This window comes from Lichenostomus cassidix, chromosome 3 (assembly GCF_008360975.1).
Source record: "Lichenostomus cassidix isolate B80296 chromosome 3, HeHo_3.0, whole genome shotgun sequence".
Lineage (NCBI taxonomy): Eukaryota > Metazoa > Chordata > Aves > Passeriformes > Meliphagidae > Lichenostomus > Lichenostomus cassidix.
Window position 1 is genome coordinate 68,291,486 of NC_139483.1, and position 15,922 is coordinate 68,307,407.

At 42.9% G+C, this 15,922-nt stretch overlaps 1 protein-coding gene across 1 annotated transcript in view; it reads left to right on the forward strand.

Moving 5' to 3' along the window:
* SCML4 (Scm polycomb group protein like 4) overlaps positions 1–15,599 on the forward strand; it is a 66,649-nt gene extending 51,050 nt beyond the window's left edge. Inside the window, exons 7-10 of the mRNA XM_085056216.1 lie at positions 101–367; positions 10,479–10,624; positions 14,958–15,130; positions 15,358–15,599. Of these exons, the coding sequence (XP_084912342.1) occupies positions 101–367; positions 10,479–10,624; positions 14,958–15,083 (539 nt within the window). The 3' untranslated portion in view covers positions 15,084–15,130; positions 15,358–15,599. The remainder of the gene's footprint in view (positions 1–100; positions 368–10,478; positions 10,625–14,957; positions 15,131–15,357) is intronic.
* Positions 15,600–15,922: the final 323 nt, after the last annotated feature.

Below are 15,922 nucleotides of genomic sequence, written 5' to 3' on the forward strand. Positions count from 1 at the left end.
TAAAAAAATTGAAATCTTGGCCAAAAATATTTTTTTAAGGTTTGATTAAAATAGATTCTGTTTTACTGATGTTTATTTTGTGTCTGGGCTTCCTGAGCAGAGACAGTTGTACCTGAGGACTACATGGCTGATGCCCCGACCAGGAAGCAGTACAGTGTGGATCCTGCCGACGCTGCCTTGGGTTCCATGGGCTCCATGTACCCCGTGCGCCAGAGTCCTGCAGATGGACATCCTGCTGGAGGCTCCTCCTCCTCCTGCAGCCATCGTCCTGCCCAGGTGTCTCCAGGGGGATCCTCATCTACTGGCCTGCGGCATCAGAGCTCCAGCCCAACAAGGAATGGGGCTTATCTTGAAGGAGACAGAAGTGGTAATGCAACATCTTCCATTTAGCAATGTGTGCTGCTATGCCGGTGCTGTGCTGAAATTTTAACTCACTCCCAAATTCCCAAGAAAATTAGTAAGGTGGTTCTGTGATGGAATCCATCCAGACCACTCATGCTTCCACTTAGAAGGGGAAATAATAACCTGTGTAAACACAAAATCAATCTGTTCACTGTTACGTAAAAAGGTGAAGGTCTTCTAATGCGTTTTCTAATGTGTAATCACATGGCAATCAGAGCTGTTATTATCAACTTAGACATATAGGTATTAATATATAAGGCATTCCTCCCAAAGATTGACACTGCCTACAGGCAGATACCTGTTATTTGTGTGACACCAGCTGTGTATAAGACATGATGCAGAGCAAACCCAAACATTAGCGATTACCTCAAAGCATTTTAGCAAAAGGTTTTGATTCCTAGCTGTGTGGCCCATCCTGCCCCTTTAATCACAAACCAAGTCAGCCTTTGCTTGAAAAAGACTCCCCACCAAAACATATATATTTTTTACATCATTCAGCTCACTGCTCAAGGCTCTTTTATTCTTCAGAAAGCAAAGTCACAAGAAGTTTATCTGTAAATTCAAGAAATGCCATGGGAATGGCACTGAATGAATGCCACTGCATTCAATGATTCTTCTTCCTTTTCTCTGAATCTTTGTCCAGTTACCATGCTAAAATTTACATTTGCTGGGGCAGTTGCTCTACCCATCAGCTACAGTTCCTATTGGCCACGATTTTTTTTGCCTCTAGAAATTACCCAAGTTCATCAAATGGGTTAGGCAATTTCACTGAACTTCAGTTGACTTTGTTTGCATTTTCCAAATTCTCAGTCAACAGACCTTTATTGGTAGTGATGCCAACAGTGTCTTCACCCCTTACTAATTATTCAAACTTCATGTATGCATTTTTTATTCTGACAATACATCTAACAAAGGAGTTGAATGTCTCAGCCATTTTAAAGTCATTAATTTTTTCCCTTCCTCATTTATTAATGGAATCTACTGCCATTCTAGTATTTTTTTTTTTAAATCTTGATATATTTGCAGAAGATTACTGGTTCTCCTAGCCCCTTTGTCTACCATTAGTTCATTACACTGTCTTTTTGCCCTTACATTTCCCTTGAAAACTTCAAATTATTCTGAATATTCTTGCTTGGAAACGATTCCAGAGCATCTTTTCAGTATCCTTTGCTTAATCTTTGCTTAATTCCTTTACATCCCTCACCTCCCCAACACCTGTATTATTTCTTGTTCCTGAACTTTCACTATTTAATATTTCAGAACATTATTCTTCCAAGATACGTATTACAAGTATTTATCCTTCTATTTATTTGTTTGTCTAAGTTTGTCTTCTTAAATGTTCAATATCCACCCAAACCCATCACTGACTTTGCTATTATTTTCACACACTAGTTTCCCTGGTTTAGCCCTCTGTTACTCTATTAGATAGACCACTGATAAGTGTTTGGTTCTCATAATTATCTCATTCTTTACTTACAGAGTCAAGTTTAGTCAAGACAAAGTGGATAGTATAAAAATTCACTACTGCAAACAACTTGTAAAATGTTGTAACTAGGAACTGGTAGCCTCAGTTACAAAGAAAAGGAAATGAAACCCACTTTCTTTCAGATCTTGTTCAGTGCCTCTCAGGCTGGCATAATCAGGTGTTGGGAGCACAAGAGGCTCAGTGTGCAGAGGACTCATTTACCCCTCTCCCACCACTTCCTTAGAGCCCCCTAGCAGAACTGGGACCTTTTAATCAAGCTTTATAGTCAGCAGCTGTGAGGAGCCAAGATTTAACAATGTTGTTACTTACTTGCTTTAAAAATCTTTATCATTCTGCTTGGGATCAGTCATTATCTCTCTGCAGTAAATATGAAGAGCCAGGGCAATTCAGAGCAAAGGTCTGTCTAGCCACACGTCTTGTCTCCAGCATGAAACAGCAGCATGCCCCAAGGAAAGGGATAAAAGCAGAGATGGTGGTACATCCTCACTATCCTCTCTGCCTTCAGAAATTTGTGGCTCAATGACTTCCTCAGCCAGAGGTGGTAGATTCATACTTAGTAACCCTTCACAGATTTTTCTTCTCTGAATCACTTGATGGCTTACTGTATACATCGTGCATTTTCAGCATACACAAAATGTCTGCGCTTAAGAATGTGTTGTGTGGAGAAAACCCTTGGTATCAGGGGACAGAAACTATGTTCAAGAGACTGAAGCTTAACATCAGAGCTTCTTAAGCTTGTTCAGCTGCATTACTTTCCCTTTTTGTTTTTGACTTTGAGTGTCACCATTTCCCAGTCTCAGCCAATGTCTTGTGCAACCTCCATGTAGTCCTGAGCAGGAAGCTGAGCTTCAGGAGACAGCTCCATCTCTCTTTTTGTGACTTCCCACAAAATCCGCAGTCTTTACAAAATGAAAGGCTGAAATGTGGCACATGTTTTTTCCAGAACTGAACCTACAAAGAAGTCACTGAGTGGTCATGCAATTGGCTTTACAGGTCTTTGCATTTCTCTAGCTTAAAATGCACTGAAGCACTTAGAGGAGCAAAGAGGAAGAGATTGTTTTTAAACCATCTATCCATGACATGAGTGTCTCTGAAGCAGTCACAAGTTACTTAAAACTGCTACATATAATATCTGGAGTTAACAGAACTCATCCCAAAACAGCTTAGTAATTTTTGTGTGACAATCACTTGACACTTTCATAGCCTAGTTCTTCTGGGATCCTCTGGGATCTCTGGGTCATTTGGCCAGCTCAGCAGTAAAGGCTTCCTAAAACAGAGAGGCATGCAGTGAACATCATTAAAAGGATTATGGATTCATTTATATTGTTGGGGTTTTCTTAATTTTTAGGCATTTATTAGTCCTGGTATCACCCACGGTAGATTAGGGTGTACCACAGAGACACATGGAAACCCATACAGGGTTTGCTGCCAAGGTCCCTAACAATCCCCTGTATCAATCCCCTGTGCTCCACCAGTGTATGGCAGCACAGACAGCCCATGCTTGTTTGTGTCACCACCATCCATCACACTCCCTCTAAACCTCTCAGCTGCTTTCTGGAGACTCCAGCAGAGTCTCCTGCAGTCCATAGCAGAAGCTGGGTCCATTGAGGCAGAGGAGAGGCATTTGCTCTCAGAAAGGCAGTTTTCTGTGGCTGTGGTGGGCAACACAGTGACATCTGTGTAGTCAAGGTGCCCACACATTCATTACAATATCACTTCCAGCATTAAGACACTGTGATGTTTCCAGTCACAGCCTGATTTCATATCTTTCATTATTTGCCATGGTGTCAGCTCTGTAACACTGGAACTGTCACCAGAGTCCTACAAAGCATTACCCACTCCTCCTTAAAGTTAGAGACTGTATTATTTCACAGAAAGAAATATCTTCACCTACCATGTTGCTTCCGCTTCTACTGGCAATACCAGACTTTTAATATACACCTTTCTGCAAATGCCATAGTGCAGCTACACTGGAGTTTGATTACTGTCTTCACAAAGTCTGTCTTGCAAAGGTCTTTGGAATCTGTGTGTGTGTTTTTTCTTCCTTCTAGGCATAATTTATATGTTGCTGAATCATAAGTAAGCAAAGATGAGTAAGTGGTGCGTGTCAGTCTCAGTTCTTATCCTCTTCAGTTTGTATACTTACAAGGCAGAGATGGGCTCATTAAAAAGAGGAAGAATTTATCTCTGAAACCTCAAACCAATCCTATTTATTTATGGATAGTTTTGAAAGATAGCTTGCCTTATTTATTGTGGTGAGCAAATATAATGGAAAAAACCATAATCATAAAACATATCTCCATGCATAGCAGAACATGTCTTTCAAGTGGAATGGATGAGATTAAACCTCAAAGCTCTCATTAATGCGATCGGAAGCTTGATGCCTAATTCTCCTTGATTATGCTAAAAAATTCTGAAAAAAAAATTAAAAATCTCATTTCAGAAAGCCAGTTGGGGCTGAAAACAGATAAACATGTGCTTTCCTGTCATCGTTTGCCAAATTGAAGCTTTTAAATCAGGGAAGGAATAGTCAAGGACATCATAAACCTTTCCAAGCCTGCTTACATAACAGACAAAGCCTTTATCACAAGTATGAAGAATTGTGTGTTCAACCATAATATAATAACCTTAACCTTGCCCTGTAGCTTGTTATTTTTATGGAGATTTTATTATCCAGTATTAGCAGTTAATTATTATCACCTGAGGGTCTTTGTTAAAGAGGCAATCCTGCTTATTAGTACACATATTTCCTGAAAACATTTGGGAACATGGGGGTTGAAATTTCTCCTTTTCCAGAATAATGCTGCAGGGGGCTCATGGGGGACAGATCCAGCACTTCCCCAAGGCAAAGGAGCTGCTGATGGCATTGTGAACCTCAGCACTGTATTCAGCAAATACATCCTGCTTGCTGATTTTTGAGGACATTTCAGTCTGAAAGTTTCAGTGCTTTCAGTGAGCTGCCTTTTTGTTTCCCCTGCAAAAGAGAGGCAAAGCAAGAAAAGCCCAGATCAATATTTAATGTCCACGGCCACGTCTCTTGCAGCTGGATGCTGGGCTGCTCTTGGAGGAGCACCTGCGATGTTGCATCCCCACACAGTGTGTGCTGTGCTGTCAGCTGGTGGGACAGGGACAGGGACTGGGACTCTTCTGTGACGCGTTGCAAGGTAGCCCCTCCCCCCGCGTCGGTGGGCACTCCCTTCGGTTACAGATCCTTCCCCATCTGAGTGTTTCCCTTCGGTGTGGGCCCCTCCTCCCATCCTCTCAGGTGTTCCCTCTCAGCCAGAAGCAGCTATGGCCTGGCTGGGAGCGGAGCCGCACCTCCAGTTGCCCGCGGCAAGCTCGGAGGAGCCGGTGAGACTGCACCTCTAGCTCCCCGCGGCAGACACTGCCCCCGAAGCCTAGTAGAGCTGCGCCAAAACAGTCCCTGTAGCTGTGCTGCTGTCCGGCCGTGCTAGAGCCTAGTAGAACTGTTGCAGACCCGGCAGAGCCACAGCAGGGAAGAGCTGTGTGTCACCCAGTGGAGCTGCGCTGCATCCAAAGTTTTCTCCCTCTCCTAAGCTGAGAAAGACTTCGGTGACAACCCCATTGCTGCTGCAAACCCTGCCTTCATCTTAGCAACCCCAGCAAAAGAAAAACAGACTACAAACATGACTGCAGTCCGAAAATTCAGCCTGTACTGAATTCCAACATCAAAATCAGCCAGCTGCATCATCGTTTTCCCCATACTCACAGCAAAACTAATTTTGTTATTGCTTTACATTATGTTGTTTTACCATTTTCCTGTTGTTTAAAAATTTGTTAGGAAAGTTTTTAGAAAAAGCCTTTCCCTCTTTAATTTAGTAAAAAATGGGGAAATATTGTGATAATGGCTGCAAGTTCCCCACACCCCTTTCTTAACGACTGTCCTTGTCACCTATTGTCCTGCCTTCCCTACTCCACGTAGTCCTAGCCACGCCCCCAGTTTTCCCTATTGGTTCCTGTACCCTAACCCCACGTGGCCCTGGCCACTCCCTCGGGTTTCCCCTATTGGTTCCTGTACTCCTAACTCCGCCCCTGTACCTCCCCTGTACCCAGAGGTCACTGGGCCTGTGTGCTGTCCCTGCCCCTCTCTGTTTCCCTATAAAACCCCTTACCCTCCGCCATCTTGCGGTCTATGCTCCACGTGTGTCTATGCTCCACATGTGGCTGTGCATGTGAGGCCTTTGCCCTCGAGGCATCTCTGCCTCGGGGAGGTCGTTGGCCTCTGCTGCACCATGCGAATAAACATCTTCCATGGACACAACGCATAGACCCTCCTCGCCTCCTTTATCACCGCCGGTTGTGGAAGCAGACGGACCAGAGCTAGCCTTATGGCTCCCTGGCTGGTGAGAGCGCAGTGTCCAGCCCTGGGACAGAGGGTTTGGAGCACTGAGGCGCTGAACCGGGCTGGGTAGAGAAGCTCTAGGGTAAAGTCTGCTGTAACATCCTCGAAACCGCAACAGAGGAGCACCTGCGATGTTGCATCCCCACACAGTGTGTGCTGTGCTGTCAGCTGGTGGGACAGGGACAGGGACTCTTCTGTGACGCGTTGCAAGGCAGAGGACACCAGCCAGGTGATGCTTGACATGTCCTGCAAGGGCCAGACGGTGCAAATAGATGTGCTGAGCCTGATCTTCTTTGCAGAGCTCTCTGCTGATCATGGCTTGTAAGCCACAGTCCCCTCCTCAAAATCCTGTGACTGTGTTCTCCCAGACATCTTCTGATGCATCTCTTCTTCTCCTGCTTGGTGTGCCCTAGATTTTTAGAGAAGTATCTTAAAACCTTCCTCCTTTCCTTGTTTATAGTGGGTGATGGTTTGTTTTTTAAAATAATTCTCATTTCTCTACGCCTTTGAGGGTCTGCTACTTCTGTTTAGTTTCAGTAGATCTGCTGCTCCTTATTATCTGCTCCAGTGCAATCAGAGAGAACCTTTTAAAATTTCATTCCTACCCCCTTCCCCTGAGGCAAAGAAATCATTTAGGCCTGCAGCAATATTAAAGTTCATCTGTCACTCCCTTTCCACTCTTATCTATCAATGACTGTACTCCCTCTGGGCTCTGTTTGTTTGCCAAGAACATATTTAGGGAGTCTGTTATTTGTCTTTCCTCCTTTTGCAGGTTTAACTCCATCTTAGCCTTTTATTTCCTTGTCATGCCTCTGCAGCCATTTGGCTGTTGGCTCTGTCTCCATTCTCTTTCTCAGGAAGGTCCAGAGATTTGAGGTGAATGGCAGAGAAAATCCTGTGTGGGGTGAAAACTCCAACCAAATCAGGCCACCTCTTTCCCTCACCTGGCTTTGGCCACTGACCTGGTGATTCCAGCTGTTTCTGTGTGAGCAATGGTCTTGACTGGGATGCCTGCAGACCTTCCCCTGCAGAGGAGCCTCTTCACTGTCCTTCCCCAATATCGTTTGAAGCAGGAGGGGAAAGTGCTTCCCTCTGATTACCTAAATTTCCATATCCCATTCCATTAATTTGACAAATTTTTGCCACCTGTCAAAAACAGGAAATTGGATTTGACCTAGATTATGATCTCTAAAAATAATTATTGGTCGCAAGCACTCCCATCTCTTTGTAATCTGAGTATTCATTATCATCTTGATTAATTCTGATGACAGGATGGCATAGGATACCCGGGAGACATGAGACTTCCTCATTTATCTAATTCTTAGGTTAAGTGTGAATACCTTCAGATGTGAAAAAAATGTATAGTACTTGCCCTGCTGCCATCAAACACTTTTGTGCTTAATATAATCTTTCACCAAAGTGATGCTGTTGAAAGAAACCCCATGCCTTTGTGTAGACATGAAATTATCTATCTTCTTTTGTAAACAGAGAAATTACACTCAGATGTGTAAACTAAAATATTAAAATGCCAAACAAATTAACCAATCAAATGAATTATAAAATGTATGGAAAAACAGATTGTTTCCAGACTCACCAGCTACAAATGGATATTTTGCTACAAACGGGGTATCTCAGATTTATTAATAACATTTAAAGCTAGCTCTTTTCACACAAGTAAAATAACACACCTTAGTTAACAAAAAAGCATCAGAGAATCCAAAACTTGATAATAAGTAGGTAAAGAAAGACAAAAAAATATTCTAAGAATCAATATCAACACACAATTCTTGTTTTTATATGACGATATTATACTATACCTCAGGCATGGATCTGAAAGGGTTATCTTCACCTTCTAGGGTCTGGAAGAGTTCTAGCTATGTAGTCTCTTTAGAAAGGTCATTTATATATTTGTCTTTCAGAAATCACATTTATGCTATTGATTGCTAGATTGCAAAGGAGTGAATAGATTCACCCTGTCATTTCAACCTTTTCTTCTCATCCGCCTTCCTTTTATTACAGATACTTCCAATACCTGTGAAGGCTCCCAGCTGCACTCAGGGCTCTCTGCTCCCCTTTGCCCTTTCCAGGGCAGGTTGCAGGCAGGAGTCACTGGGCTGCAGGCTGCCCTTTCTTTTCCCAGTGTAAATCCCATGCTAAGTCCTCTGGGCTTCCTTTATATTTATACAAATTTAAGGGAAAAAACATAATCCTTGGTAGCGACACAAGATCTCCCCTGACCATGTTATAGCACTAGCGTAGAAACTTCTGCAATCTTTTGGACACATCCAAACCTTTCTCTTCTCCCTCTATTTTCTGACTAGTTTGCAAAAGCCTGGTCTTTTTCCTGACCTTTGGTTTGAGGTGGTGTAGTGCCCAATACCTCCACACATCAGCTGTCATCCAAACCACTGATGGATCACGAAGGGGAGAAATACCCCTCTGTCTCCAAGACAAGTCTCAGTTCTCTCCCTTGTCCCTGACAAAGTTCCTCAATGTTACTGATGATCCAGGGGTTGGCCAAGATTACCCTGTTCGTTTTGCACTCTCTGTCTTCATTGTTTCATGCCAAAGGCTCCAGATGGTGCCTGTACCCTTGTGTATTGTGTTTATTCTGTGAGCAGAGCCCATACGAGTCCATACGAACACCGAGGACCTGAGTCCATACGAACACCGGTCCTCGCTGCCTAATTAAAAGGATCTGCGGCTGTTCCTTGTCCTTTGTATCCAGAATAGTGACTTAGCAAATGAGAGTGCAATTATCATGATATTTACATCTCATCTCATTATGAGAACCATTGACCAGATTTGCACATTCATATCACTGCTGCTTTCTGGAGTTCATCCTGAGTAACTGCAAATATACCTCATCACATTATACTGTAAGATGAGCATTGTGGCAAGAAAAAAAAAGGACCAATATGCACATAAAACCATTATTGGGCATATATGGGCAGAGACTCAGCTAATATAAATCAGCAGAGCTCTATTGAAGTCAATGGAATGACAATCTACATAAGCCCCAAACCCAACCCAGCACATTTACTCATGTGCTTTAGGATTGTGTTTTGAGTCATGCGTGGGGATTCTCACACATCTCATCTGTCTTTATAAGATCAGTATTTCTCTGGAGAGCTCATCCCTTCTCTTCTCCGCAGTTCTGATTGCCTCTTGGCTCCTTGGGGCATTTCCAGGCTCTAGTTTAGGTATCTGTGGTCTCCCTCTACACACACTCTTCTGTTTGATTTCTGGTCTTCTGTAGTGTATACTTGCTTGCCATTTGCACATGACTCATTAAAAACGGGGCTTTGACAGAAGCAGATGTGAGCAAGTAACATTTAACACATCTGTGTGCTGCTGCCTGCTAAGGCAAAGTTTCCTTTGTGTGGATATAAACAAATGGAAACAGCTTTCCTGTAACCTAGCGTAATAATGTTCTCGTCGTAGAGAAGCAGCATAAGTGGGGGTACAAATTATATTCAGGTGGAGATTGAGATTTATAATTCTGCAGAGAGCAAGAATAAAAACATAAATGCACTTTCATTCCAATGTGCCTTTATTCACTTGATTTAAAGCTACAGCAAGCTGAAGTCACCTTAAATCATCCAGGGCTTACACCATTAAAAAGTCACATGTGCAATGTTCATCTTCACATGTTTTAGTAACTTTCCAAATTGGCATTCACTGGGGACCATCAGCTTTGTGAGAGACTAAGATTAGGGAGATATGGACTGAAAACCTTCTGCTAAGCTCTAAAACAAGTATGAATATCTAAATGCAAAGAAAAAACTCTGTTTGCTAAATTGTGATTTTATCCTCTAGCTTTTGCATTCAATGGCAAACTCCTTTGTTTAGTGCTGAAGAACTTTCTCTCCAGGTGTGAGGGTAGTGTCTTCTTGAGCCAAGATCCCCACTGCTGCAGATCAGACAGCAGGGACAGCTCAGTTTAAGAGCCTGGCAGCTGGCACATTTTTCCTTCCCCAGCAGGGACCTGAGGGTTTCATGTTTTTTAACACAATTCACCAGATGGGATCATGTCTTCCAATAAGCAGTCAGATTGCAAACTGCTCCAAGTCCCCTTTTCTCCCTGTGCCACCATCTCAGGCTGATATTGCACAGATCCAATGTCCAATGCTGCAGTGAGGCTGCCAAAGCCCTGCACACTCACAAACTGAGGAAACCTCTGTGTGCCATTGTAATGCACTGTTGTGGGCTTTTTTGTACCAATAGCCTCAAGTCCTTCACCTGAACGACAAGATGCAGCTCGGCCATCAAGCAAGAATCCTTTGACCTGGACGGTGGATGATGTGGTTTGGTTTGTGAAGGATGCAGACCCTCAAGCTTTAGGCCCTCATGTGGAGCTCTTCAGAAAACACGTATGTAGAAGGCTGCCCTTACCACTTCTAGGTAATTTAAGTCACAGGGGATAGCCAGGATGTCACACACACAGAGCCCCTCAGCTGCACTGGGCTGCTATAGGCAGTGTTTTGCTCAGCCAAGTTGAATGCAGGTCCTGGCAAGGAGTTCAGTGCCTCTGGGGGGTTTGGGCTATAGAAATTTCACTTATCCCTTGAGGTGGTAGTTAAACACTGGAACAGGCTTTGTGAAGAGATGGACAATGGCCCAAGGCTGTCAGTGCTAAAGAGACTTTTGAGAAGTGCTCCTAATAACATTGTGCCATTTGGTCAGCCCTGAATTGCTCTGGCAGTTGGGCTACGTCATTGTAGGTCCCTACCACCTGAAACAGACCTATTCTATTCTATTCTATTCTATTCTATTCTATTTCATTCCATTCCATTCCAATTCTATTCTAATTTTGTGCTATACTATGCTATGCTATGCTACTCTATTAATTTATACTTCAGTGGGGAAACCCTAACAGTGTCTTTAGAAAATGCTCACTATTTGTTTCCAGCTACTCCAGCATAAATTGTTTCTATGCCAAGCCGAAGAGAAAGCATTGAGGATCTGATGCTCATTTTTCATTGTCAGATTGGCACAAAAAAGCCTCGTTTCAATGACAACTTTTTCACAGGATACATATGATTCTCCTCTGAAGAGTATTTTTTATGTGTCTCTAGATATTTAGCAGGAGAAACCCAAAACAGACAATATTTTAATCTTTTTCCCCTCAGTATTATGTAACTACATAACCAAATTTAACAGACCTGCTGACTCACTAGAGAATATGATAGCTGCTTTTGTGAGGCAACCTCCAGTGATGGGAATTATGTTACCCTTAATTAGTAAAGGGGAAGACAGTAAACTTGTCTGATCTGGAGTTTCTTGTTCTGTTGCTGTATATGGAGTCGACACCAATGTATGTACTAGCATTTCTGGCCTTCTCCATCTCTCCTTAATCAGTTCAATCTGGCTGTGAAAAACTGATTTAACCCTAAAAGTGACTTGTTTATGTGCAGCTGGAGGTCATAACTTTTCATGTAAGTGCCTGGAGCTAGGTCTAAATGAGAATTGCTCCCCAGCACTCAGTCCTGATCAGCACCCCCAGTGCTGCAGAGACAGCAAGAGGGCTTGGTCACTCCTTTCCCCTGTGCCAGCAGAGACAAGTGGGGCTGTGGGGCTGCAGACAAGAGCTAAGGGAGGTAAATGGACCTCCAGCTGCTTTCTACATGCAGGGTTCCAGATACTGAGCAGAGGAGGTGGCTGAAGAGCAGATGAAAATGAACAAAAGGGTCTTGGTGCCTGCTCACCCTAGGAAGGTATGGCAGCCATCTGCTATCCTGTAGGCAGCCTATGGGATGAGAACAACAGCAGGCACAGTGGTGTAGGGCCAAGTCTGCAAGTACAGTCAGGTGTTGGCTTACTTTTCCTGCCTTCTGTTTTATAAGCTGATAATGAAAACATGGCTTATATGGGTCATGTGGGCAACCAGGCAGATAAAAAAGCAACCTTCAGATTTGAAGGAACTTGCTATAGAATGAGTTTCGGAGAATATCAGAAGGGGCTGTGCATCAAGAGAAAATCTTCATGCAGGGGAGCGAGAATTGACAGGGTCTGATGTACCATACAGGTACATCCCAAAGTTAAAATACCCAACTTTTAAAGCTTGTTGTGTAAATATGGAGTGTGCTAGGGCACTGATTTTGTCTAGTTTCCCTTTGTAGCAAAGTATGGCACAACGTGCTTTTATGTAGCAGCAGGGTAGGGGAGCACTCCAGGCAGTCATGGGCCAGCTGCACTGGAGAGTGCCATGATACTGCAGCTGCTCTGCGACCAAGGAGATCGAGCTAAATTGCCACTAAAGGCTGTCCCTGTCATCCTTTGGTGCACACCCAGCACCCATGGGCTCTACTTATCACTGGTTTCCTTGTAAAATATGCTATAGGTGTGAGAACCTGGGTATGATTGCCACACAACTCAATTCAATTACACCTTTGAGTTATATATGTCCCTGCAATTTTTCAGCCTTCAAACCTCATCTGGATTAGCACAAAGACCCCAGGGGTGAGAGACAAGTGATTAGTCCATTAACCTCAGCCATATCTTCCTGTATGTTCAATCTTTCTGTGCAGCAGGTGCATAATTTACTTAGAAGCACTTACTGTCATTGACAAGGCCCAGCTATCACCCGAAATAGTTGCATTGGCAATCAGCTCATCTGTGCTGGTAGGGAGAGGCCGGTGGGAGCAGCAGGAAGGAAACAGCTGGAGGATGTATCCTGCATGCAGGCAGTGTGCTTTCCTACTGCTCTGTTAGGCCATTTGGGTGTTGACTTCAGTCCTTGCAGCCAACTCTTCCAGCATGCAGCCCACAACCTTTGCAGCCACAACAGGCTCTGCAGGCTGTCCTGCCTCTGTCTGCTCTTCCCACCAGGAGCAGAAGCTTTGCTTCTTGCCTAGATACCCAAGGAGCTCTGTCACAGGTAGCTCCTGAGAGTGTCCACCAAAGAGAAACTTCCTATTAGCTCCCCTCTGCGGATCCCTGCTCCCTCAGCACATCTGTGTGCCAAGGACAGCTGAGCTCATCCCTGATAAAGCTTTTGGTCTCATGGAAAGGAGCCACTCCCTGGCCAGGGACCTTGTAGCAGCACTGTGTGAGAGCCTATGCAGACTCTATCAGCAGGAAAGACTTGGTAGAAAGACTGGGGGAAGGGAAAGGTGGCTTAGATGGCACTGAATTTTGCCAGTTCCAGATATGGCTCAAGATCTGTTGGGGCTATTGTAGATGTAGGATCCACGTTATCAATGTCTTCTTTTTAAAATTATTTTTAAAAGGGCTGACACAGTAAAACTGTAAAGAAGTCAAGCCAAGAATCTGTGCAGGGAAATAGCTAATATGGGATATTTAATTGGATATGAATGCTCCCTCTGGCATACTATTGTCATGGAGTTTAATTTTGACCCCTACACAGTAATAATAATGGAAATAATAAAATGCTGAACTCAACATTTAGAAAGAGCTGCCTCCACACCTGACCCTTGACAGTGTTTTTACCCTATGGCACCACAGATAAAGGAGTTCTTACTTTTTTTCTTATGCAAATAGTAATTATATGTAACACTTATTCTTACTTTACCTTAGCTTCCTTAAAATAATGGCAAGGAGAGCGGGGAGGTGAAGAGAGTTTCTATTATGGATAGAGTGGGGGTTGCAAAATGAAGAGCATTAATTGATTGAGTTAATCAGAAAGTGACCTTAACTGCTCATCAGATAAATCACCTACTGAATGGAATAATAATGATCAGGGCAAATTAGGATCCATAGCATTGCTTAATAAGTAGGCAATGGATCACAGTGGAAAGGTCTGACCATCAAAACCATAGAATACAATCTGTACAGCATTGGGGTCTGTATCTGTGAGTATGCACACACACAAAGCACTGGGGATGTTTTAGCTCTGACAGTCCAACTGTGTGAGTGTGCTGGAAACTGTGGGAATGGGTAGTATTTTTTGGCAAATCCACTAACATGATCAGGTAAACCAGACAAGCTGTGGGTCCATGGACAGTATAGCTGAAAGCTTCTGTGTTCCACAATCCTTAGCAAAAGAGAGTCTGTTTCTCTGTGGGCTCAGGCTACTTTTGCAGTAGCATTTTGTAATTTCAAAAGCTTTTCAAGCCAACAGGTCTGGGATAAACAGCTGAACTTGGTGGCAATTTCTTCCACTTACAGGAGGGTTAAATTAAAATTTAGCAAATTTTATTAATAAATGCAATTAAATAAGCAAGTTACTACTGTCTTCAATTTAAGAAAAACCTATATATATACACATACTCACATCACTGGATGTAAGTGTACTGCAGATATGTGAACCATGCAGATAGCTGGGGACAAGCCTGGAACTGAGATCCAGAGGTGTACTGTTAGCAGTTTAATGTGGCTACATCCTTCATACCATCATTCATACCTTTCTCTCAAGGCTGACTGGCTTCTCTCAGAATTGTGCTTAGAGCAAACCCGATTTTTTAAAAAATCTCCTTTTAATTGCAAAATAAATTGAAAACCTAGACTAATCTTATAGTTCCTTGAAGAATAAAAAGTAGTATTTAATTAAACCTTCCTTTACAGCGTCCTTCTGTCACACCTCAGATTTCAATTTTTTTAATGAAATTTCAAAATGCATGACATTTCAGGTAGTTCTACCCTAAATGACATGCTGTTTCTAATTCACCTTGTTTAATGTGTCAGGACATAGCACTTAAAGGAGGGTTAACACATTTTGATTCTCCTCCTCTCTTTTGAAACCAGGAAATTGATGGCAATGCTTTGTTACTGCTGAAAAGTGACATGATCATGAAATACCTGGGGCTGAAACTGGGACCAGCGCTGAAACTGTGTTACCACATTGATAAGCTCAAGCAAGCCAAGTTCTGACAATTACTTGAACAGAATCTGAGCTAAATCTAGATGGAAGATTAAAGGTAACACGTTGCCTTACAGAATTGCATTCATTTGCAGATTACTTTTCCTTCTTTTTTATCAAAGACTTAGTCTTTTTTAACATTTGTGCATTGTCACCTTTTTTTAATCCAATGGGATCTTTTGGGCTGCTTTGTGTTAATAATTTGCCAAAAAGTATATAATTACAATAATTATTTTGTATCATTAATATTATTATGATTATAGTAAGTCCTATTTTTGTAATCAGAAGTGGGAAATCAAAACCAAACACAGCTCCAGCATATGCTGAGGACTGCTAGAAGACAAACCAGGACTCCCTCACTTACCACGAGCCTGCCTCGGAGGAGTAATCGCTGACCTGCATTGCCTGGGCACCAACTCCACTCTCCATGCTCAAAGGCTGGGAACGTGCAGAGTTTGGTCACCTTTTGTCCCATGGGAACTGCCCCGTGTCTTGCACTATCCGGAAAACTTGAATTATTCACTAGAAAATAAAAAAAGAAAAAGAAAAAGAAAAAAAGAAAAGAAAAGAAAAGAAAACAAAAGAAAAGAACAAAGAAGAAGAAGAAGAAGAAGAAGAAGAGAAGAAGAAGAAGAAGAAGAAGAAGAAGAAGATGATGATGATGATGATGATGATGATGATGATGATGATGATGATGAAATAAAGAAAGAAAAGAGGAAGAAGGTTTTTTTCTCCAGCTGAAGTACTTTTTCCCGCTAGAGGGAGCAGCCCCAGCAGCCTTGAGGCTGGAGCTCTGGTGCTGCGGTGCTTTCTGTCGGCTGAGCTTTGACCGTCATGACTCTCCTATCGA